This window comes from Trachymyrmex cornetzi, unplaced genomic scaffold, assembly GCF_001594075.2.
Source record: "Trachymyrmex cornetzi isolate Tcor2-1 unplaced genomic scaffold, Tcor1.1 scaffold26, whole genome shotgun sequence".
Taxonomy (NCBI): domain Eukaryota; kingdom Metazoa; phylum Arthropoda; class Insecta; order Hymenoptera; family Formicidae; genus Trachymyrmex; species Trachymyrmex cornetzi.
Window position 1 is genome coordinate 1,845,994 of NW_017297270.1, and position 7,988 is coordinate 1,853,981.

At 28.2% G+C, this 7,988-nt stretch overlaps 3 protein-coding genes across 15 annotated transcripts in view; 1 reads left to right on the forward strand and 2 right to left on the reverse strand.

The window, feature by feature from the left end:
- Window positions 1-4,442, forward strand: part of NC2beta (negative cofactor 2beta) — a 7,793-nt gene extending 3,351 nt beyond the window's left edge. For 3 of the 4 annotated variants that reach the window (XM_018508324.1, XM_018508326.1, XM_018508325.1), the window contains exon 2: window positions 3,837-4,442. In XM_018508324.1, coding sequence (XP_018363826.1) covers window positions 3,848-4,351 — 504 coding nt within the window. In that variant the 5' untranslated portion in view covers window positions 3,837-3,847 and the 3' untranslated portion in view covers window positions 4,352-4,442. Of the gene's footprint in view, window positions 1-1,421; window positions 1,478-3,836 lie in introns of those variants that run through there. The other variant, XM_018508323.1, reaches the window with a different exon arrangement.
- Window positions 658-3,319, reverse strand: LOC108761665 (vascular endothelial growth factor receptor 3). 2 transcript variants are annotated; one of them, XM_018508322.1, is made up of 8 exons: window positions 3,078-3,319; window positions 2,773-2,995; window positions 2,533-2,696; window positions 2,199-2,445; window positions 2,016-2,119; window positions 1,815-1,917; window positions 1,164-1,748; window positions 658-1,100 (listed from the first exon to the last, which is right to left on the reverse strand). In XM_018508322.1, exons 1-8 carry the CDS (start codon window positions 3,317-3,319, stop codon window positions 678-680), a joined length of 2,091 nt encoding a protein of 696 aa, XP_018363824.1. In that variant the 3' UTR covers window positions 658-677. The 2 variants fall into 2 exon arrangements, with proteins under 2 accessions (XP_018363824.1, XP_018363823.1); XM_018508321.1 differs by having other exon boundaries at window positions 1,815-1,941.
- A 38-nt stretch (window positions 4,443-4,480) lies between the features above and the next one.
- The window catches only part of LOC108761699 (protein SMG9), a 16,221-nt gene continuing 12,713 nt past the window's right edge, over window positions 4,481-7,988 (reverse strand). For all 9 annotated transcript variants that reach the window (XM_018508381.1, XM_018508375.1, XM_018508374.1 and 6 more), the window contains 3 exons: window positions 5,170-5,290; window positions 4,973-5,084; window positions 4,481-4,722 (listed from right to left, as the gene is read on the reverse strand). In XM_018508381.1, coding sequence (XP_018363883.1) covers window positions 4,644-4,722; window positions 4,973-5,084; window positions 5,170-5,290 — 312 coding nt within the window. In that variant the 3' untranslated portion in view covers window positions 4,481-4,643. The remainder of the gene's footprint in view (window positions 4,723-4,972; window positions 5,085-5,169; window positions 5,291-7,988) is intronic.

Consider the following 7,988-nt stretch of genomic DNA (forward strand, 5'->3'; position numbering starts at 1 on the left):
TTAGCCATAAGAACCGATTATGAATACCGGCTATTTCGCTTTTACAAATTTTAAATATATATCTATTTTATTTTATGTACGAGTATGTACTAACAGATGTCTTATTGGGATTAGAATATTTATTGCCAATTTTACTCTTAACTGTCTTAAATATGCTGTACCTGCTAGGACTCTGAACTATTTTTTAATAAAATATTTTATTTTAAATTTTAAATATATATCTATTTCATTTTATATATGAGTATGTACTAACAGATGTCTTACTAGGGGATTAGAATATTTATTCCCAATTTTACTCTTAACTGTCTTAAATATGCTATACTTGCTAGGACTCTGAACTATTTTTTAATAAAATATTTTATTTCTCAGTATTAATCTTTATATTCCATAAAATAAAACTTTATGATTCAATCGATAGGAAATAAAGATGCATAATGATCGAAGCTGGATTTTTAACGTTTAGATAATTCCATATGAATTTGTATATACTATGCACATACATATATACTGTATTTGTAGTCATTTAAACTGTGCGCCAAATTAATTTTTTTCGAACTTAGAAATGCAGGTAACAGAAAATATTTTACAATTTTAATAAAACATTCATATTTTGTTTTATTTTCTTATAATGCACATACATATGTGTATACATATCTTTCCAATTAATTCCAAGATTATTAATATGATAGCAATGCATAACAAGGATTGCTTGCATCATGCATAGAATGTAAAGATTTTTCTAATATTTGCAAATCTAAAACAAGTTGTGCAAAACTAGGTCTATCGTGTGGAACCATATTCCAACAAGAACACATAATTTTATATATATTGTGAGAAACCGTATTAGGACATGTCAAACGACATTTATCCTGAGTTAAATAACATAATAACTTGTTATCTTGTATACTAGCATATGGAAAAGAACCTAGAGTTCCAATTTCCCAGAGCACAACACCAAATGACCAGACATCACTTTTAGAAGAGAAAGCATGATTACATATAGCTTCTGGTGACATCCAACGTATTGGGAGTTGACGAACTTTGCCAGCCATATTATTTATTACATATATTCCATTTCGTGACAAACCAAAATCAGAAATCTAAATCCATAATAAATCTGTATATACTATTTTTTAAATAATTATTATACAGATGTCTACTACCTTTAGTGTTAGATTTGAAGAAAGGAGGATATTTCTTGCTGCCAAATCTCTATGTATAATTCCTTTAGCTTCCAAATGTTCCATTCCTCTTGCAATATCAAGCGCAAACTTTATAAATTGTTGATTTTCGATTGTATCATACAAATTTTCGTTATCATTTTTGTTTCTTTCAATAATATTTGCATATTTAGATACAGCCTTTTCAACACTGTACAAAAGTTTATCACCTGATTTAATTTTTCTTCTGTCATGTAGATATGCAAGCAAATCTCTACCTTCCATATATTCTAAAAGTATGCATATAGGATTATTAGGTAAAGTACAGCAACCTATAAGGCTTACTAAATGTGTATGAGAACCAGCTGCCTTCATTATTTTAATTTCTTCCAGTAATTGATGTCTGACTTCAGGTTCGTTACATGCATCAGAACATTGTGACATTTTAACAGCTACTAATATGTTCTTATTGTTGTTTAAGCTACCTAGGTATACTTTACCAAACTGTCCCTTTCCTAATTCATGTATAAAATTTATATATTTGTATGGTACTTCAAATTCATCTTTCTGAGCTTTGTAACATGTCTCCTACAAGAAGTTTCTTAAATTAAAATTTTAAATTGATTTTTAATTATTTAATCTTTTTCCATTTACCTCAGATTTTTGTTCAACATATACATCGAGATTACGTCTCTGAAAAACTACATCTGGCCATTGAGCCAGTTTACAAGCAGAAGGATCAGACACTGTTTGTCTCCTATCGTTAAAAATAAAATGTTTGTTATAATAAATATGCAATAATTACTATACACATACATAAATTGTAAAAAATAGTTTCGTAAACTTTTTACTTACCGTTTGAAAGGAAATACAAGTTGATACCCATTTTTATTATGTATTGATATAATGCTAATAAAGCCTAGTATAACACAAATGATAATACCGGCAAGTAATAGCCACTGTAACATAATTATATTATACGAATTTAATATTATACATATACATATTAATTGTTAAGATATGTTTATATATATATACCATAGTACTCCTGTCCAATATTTTAGTTTTGCTTATATCAACAATGGTGAAATCACCTTGAGTTCCTAAACAATTTCGATAATCCATTGCAGCTACCAATATTTTATATCCATTTTTTACTTTTATATATTGATCATCAATTCTCATGTTCCAATTAAAGGTACTTATTGTAGAAGTCACGTTACTTATCTTTGTGATATTATACACAGAATGTCCCGCTTTTGATATCAACAATGGTATGCCAACACTAAAATATTACATAATGCATTATCATTTAAGCAAAATGATATGACAATCAAATTAATATATATAAAGTAAAATAAAAAAATCTCACCTAATTATATAAGAATGAATGTGAGAATTATTCGACGTATTATTCCAATTAATAACTACACTTTCTCTTGCTCGAATTACTTCTACTTTTGGAATAGGCAAAATAGATTTTGCATCCGCACAACTGCATTTATGTCTTATACATTCTGGAACTCTATAAATGACCTATAATATAACGAAAAACATCTTAGAAATTTCATATAATGTAATGTCTTTTTATAATGTTAATTTATAATTTCACCTCTGGTAACTTTCCTATGGGTTTAACTCTCGGATTGGCATATACTTGTATTTTGTACGTACAATTTGGATGTATTTGTATATCCGATATACCATTCAATAATTTATTTTGTGGTACTAATATGCTAAATTGACTTTTATTTTGCACATTGTAGAGCGCGAAACCTTCTGTACATTCTGTCCTATTTATATCAGTTTCTTTTAACATACTTGTAATCATAACACTATAACACATATTGAAATTTGTTATTATTTATATAATCTTTATAGATAATTATTATTGAAAAGCATTAATTAATGCAGTACCTGTACGAAGAAGGTTCTTTTTCTCCATTTGATGGCGTCCAAGATATATTCAATTTCAATGATTTTAATGCATTATCGCTTTTGAAATAACTTTCATCTTCTGAAACGTACACTGTAATATTTTCGACAACGCCAGCAAATTTTGTTATATTTTTTGCATTTGTTGCGCATATTGCATCAGAATATAAAAGCCATACAATAATTATATCATATATTAAAATATATTTACACTGTATAAACATCTCATTTTATAGTGTATGTCTATTTTCTAAATAATTTAAATATGTTACATTTTTACACTATTTTATATTTTTGTTACAATGCATTGAGCAACAAGATGTCTACTTCAATCAATAATACTGTGCTTTATTTCAACTTCAAAGTTCGAATAGGATTTATCTTTAGCAAAACATATATCTGGTAACTCTTATCTGATAATCGAAGTGCTTAAGAACCTTACGATTTCCTATAATAAAATGATAAATGATCTTTTCATTGTAAAAATAATACATATTATTTAATGAGATAATAATTGAAAAATCATAAAAATTATTAGGAATATACAGTTATTAATTCCGTAAACTACATAATGATTACAATTAATGAAAGATTTATTTTTTTATCAACAATAAAAATTAATACATGTATATATATATATATTTTTTTTTTTTATCGTAAATTATACTTAACGCACGTATGCGTGCACGCACGCACGCACACGCACACAAATCTTCAACACTTTCTTATTTACTATTTCAGAAGTTACACAAATGGCCTCGGCTGCAATGTCACCAACTGACGATGACGAGCTTACTCTTCCTCGGGCATCAATTAACAAAATAATCAAGGAAATATTACCTCATGTGCGAGTGGCAAATGAATCCAGAGAACTTATTTTAAACTGCTGTACAGAATTCATTCATTTGTTGTCTTCCGAAGCAAATGAAATTTGTAATCAACAACAAAAAAAAACTATAAATGCGGAACATGTTTTACAAGCTCTTGATAAATTGGGCTTTGGTGATTATAACGCAGAAGCAGAGGCTGTATTACGGGATTGCAAAGCTGTAGCGGCTAAAAGAAGACGTCAAAGTACCAGATTAGAAAATTTGGGCATTCCAGAAGAAGAATTATTACGTCAACAACAGGAGTTATTTGCTAAAGCAAGAGAGGAACAAGCAGTCGCGGAACAGCAACAGTGGCAACAATTACAAGCTGTTACACAAATGGCATCCATGCAACAAGGTGACAGCGAACAAGAAGATTATTCATAAAGAAATTCAAATGGTGAAGTTCGTTTGTAAAATCAATTTGTTTTTTATGTAAAAAAGTATTTATAATATTTAACATAAAATAGAAAGAAGGAGGGGGGGAGGGAGGGAGGGAGGGACTATTATTTTTGAAAATCGTTTTTAATAATTTAATTCTACAGCATATTTTACAATAGTGTATACTAAATACTTTTACATTTCTTAATTTAAAATTATAATATATAAAAATGATAAATAAAGTAGATTAATTATATATTTCATTTATTTTTATATCCTTTCATATAAACTTTTAGATTTAAGGCATTAATCTTCCATATTCAGAAGACAGATGGCTTTTCTTTATAACTTCTATGACTTTTGAAACGTAATGATACCTATCGATAATATTTGCATTATTTTATTGCACGTATAAAATAGACACATTTCTTGTATTTTCTTTTTGGAATAAAATTGTATATTCTTGTCATTTTTTACTTTCTCTAAAGATTTTATTTATGTTATATTGATTTAATAATCAAATCATTAGAATACAAATAGGAATCGAAAGTAAGATAAAAAATAAATAAAATAATTCAATATCCGATTAAAATAAAAAATATATGTCTTAAAATATTATCTAATTACCAATTTTTTTCTGTTAACACAGAAGGTGTAATTGAATTCCTAGGAACTCCATATATCTTTGTTCGCAGTTTATCTATAAGAAATTCTTCATTTTCACAAAAAATCATATCTTCTGCAAAAAATACGAATGCAATTAAATACATTAAATGTTAATATATAATTTTCCATAAACGATCTAAAATAATCTTTTTTTTTACCTTGTTTATTTCTCGAAGGTATCAAAAATAAATTTAAACCACTTTCTGTCGAACAATGATTCATATCTATACCGCTATGAGTTTGCAATCGAGAACTAGAAAATACTTTATTATAAAAATCCTGAAAAAAAGTAAAAATATAATTTGAAAAATAGTACTCAAATATAAACAAGTTTCTATATTATGGTATATTTATGAGACTACAATTTTTTTATTCTTAATTTTCTTTTCAGTATTAATTTACATTTTAGTAGCTTGTATAAAATAAAAACGCTGTTTAAAATAAAATGCTACATGCAATTAATTGCAATGCAATTTAGAAAAGCTAGAAGACAGAATTATTTTCGTACTGCAATTGAAATCAGACGATAGAAAAAATAACATAGAAACAAATTAAATTTATAGAAATTTAGATAATTAAAAATAAGATCATGGAAAAGATAAAACTAAAAATATAATCAAGGCCAATATTCATGATCGATTTTTATATTTAAGAATTAAGATCGTCTTAAGTACAGTCTTAAGATGTCATGAACCAATCAAAGGACTATATTAGCATCTTAAGACATTACTTAAGACGATCTTAAAATAATGGACTATAAATATTGGCATGTCTAAGGTCGGTATTCTCTCATAATCCATTCTTATTTTAAGATGGTCTTAAGCAATATCTTAAAATGTTAATACGGCTCTATGATTGATTTATTTTATTACATCTTAAAGCTACTTAAGGTTTTGAATAGTCACTGTGGCTATATTGGACCGTGATATTATAAGCGAGAAATGACACGTTGAAGTTTCTTGTATGCCATTTGTATACTTAAACAAAAAGAATTTGGATAAAATAATTAGATCGCTTTAAAATACTTGTAAAAATGGACCAAAGTTACCTTTATGCTCCTCCTTTGACAGTTAGTAAATAGTAAAGCACACGTTTAAAGTGAAAATGCTTGTATGTGTAAGTAAACATTAGTAAATGCACTTCACGTGCTCTTTACGACTATTTATTGACTGTCAAGCTAACTTTTCATGCGTAGCACGCTGTAGCAGTAAAATGTCAGGTAATTCAAATTTTCGAAAATTGATTGGAAGTGTGTCACCCACAGACTTCTAATAATAGAAGTGTGGTGTCACCTCATAAAAAGTTTTTAACCAATAATAGCATTTTGTTGCCGCAGCGTGCTGCGTATGAAAAGTCAGATTTGGGGGGGGGATAGCTTCGGTCTGTTTTTACAACTGTTTTAAAATGATCTCATTTTGTTTTATCCAAATTCTCTTTATTTATGGGAATGGCTATTTGACAAGTTCAGCTTGTCAAATAGGATAGTATCGATCTAGGGAAAATGATCGCGAAAGTGTACATTTCGTTTATAATCAGTGAATGGAGACATAGAAAATAATTTGGTGATCTTGTGGATTGAAATTATTATTGAAAAATAAATATGGATTATAGTAAATTGAAAGTTGCTAAATTTAAGGAAGAATTAAAGAAAAGGGAGCGCCTTTGAGGGGAAAAAAAGGCCGAACTTATGGAAAGGCATTGAAGTGTCTGGATTTTTAGACTAAAGGTGCGTTCCGTATCGCGCATGATGTGCATGATGCATCCATTGTCCTTGTTTAACATTTGGTGAGCAACAAAGATAAACGATGCATTATACGCGAGAAACGGAACGCACCCAAGTGTCGGTATAATGTCCCGTTTGTCAATTAAGCTATCATGTGATTTTAAAAGGTTACAAAAAAGAATCATTGTGTCGATATCGAGACAGTTATTTACACTTTTTAATTTGCTGTGGACTTTAATACACTACTCTAACAGATTGGCTACGTTCAGCAGAGAAAATTAATCAGTTAGCGCTTAGTGATTTTTTTCTTTTTACTGAACACAACTATTAATTGTTGTTTTTGAACAATTTATGGTTAAGACGTAAATCACATTAAGAAATAATAACAAAAATGCTGTTTCTCACTATATATCCAGTAATCTTAATACAAATCATCTGAATCAAAGCCAGCGGTAGCATAATCCTCGAGTTTAAAATGGTCTGTCCACACACGCGATTCAGCACTCGGGCGGAAAACTTTACGTTTTATTGCTGCTATTCACTGTTTTTTCTTCTCATCTTTCGGGAACCGATGCTTTCCCCTATTTTTGCATCTATATGCTACACACATGCCTGGTATGTTAAATAAAAATATTTGTCTTTAGTTTCATAAACAGATGCAATTTGACATGTCTCCAAGCACACTAGCGCCTCTTATCGGCTAAGTGGCAGTCATCATCCCCATAAATGACATGAAAAAAATAGACACTTTAACGTGTCATTTTTAATCGCTTATGATCCAATAATAGTCACAGCGACTATTTAGGAATCTTAAGACAGGAGTCTTAAATATAAGAATTGACTATGAATGTTTCGTTATAGAAGATAAGACATATTTTGAAATAGATAACCAGGATTGGGTAAGTTAATTTTTTCTTTTAACTAAGTTAAGTTAAAGTTAACAACCTTGAAAATTTAACTTAGTTAAGATACAAGTTAATGTATAACGAAATTAATTGAATTAAAAGTTAAGTTAATAAAAAAAAAGTAATTGAAAAATTAAAAGTTAAATTTCTTTCTATTCTACGATTTCAGAGTCTTACAAATATAACAAACATATACTTCATTTAGAATATACTCTATATTTTATTTAAACTTTTTGTTTATATATACTGTTATATATATAGATTTCAACCTATCAAAAACTAGATACATTAAAATATACGGTTTTTGCTAGATTGAAATCAATATATAATGTAAATAATATATACAAAC

Coding starts and splice junctions, on each gene's coding strand:
- LOC108761665 (XM_018508321.1), bottom strand. CDS start 3,319: ATGTTTATACAGTGTAAATATATTTTAATATATGATATAATTATTGTA. Junction 1,942..2,015: donor CTTGTATTTCCTTTCAAACG/GTAAGTAAAAAG, acceptor TATTTATTATAA/CAAACATTTTATTTTTAACG. Junction 1,749..1,814: donor ATGTTGAACAAAAATCTGAG/GTAAATGGAAAA, acceptor AACTTCTTGTAG/GAGACATGTTACAAAGCTCA.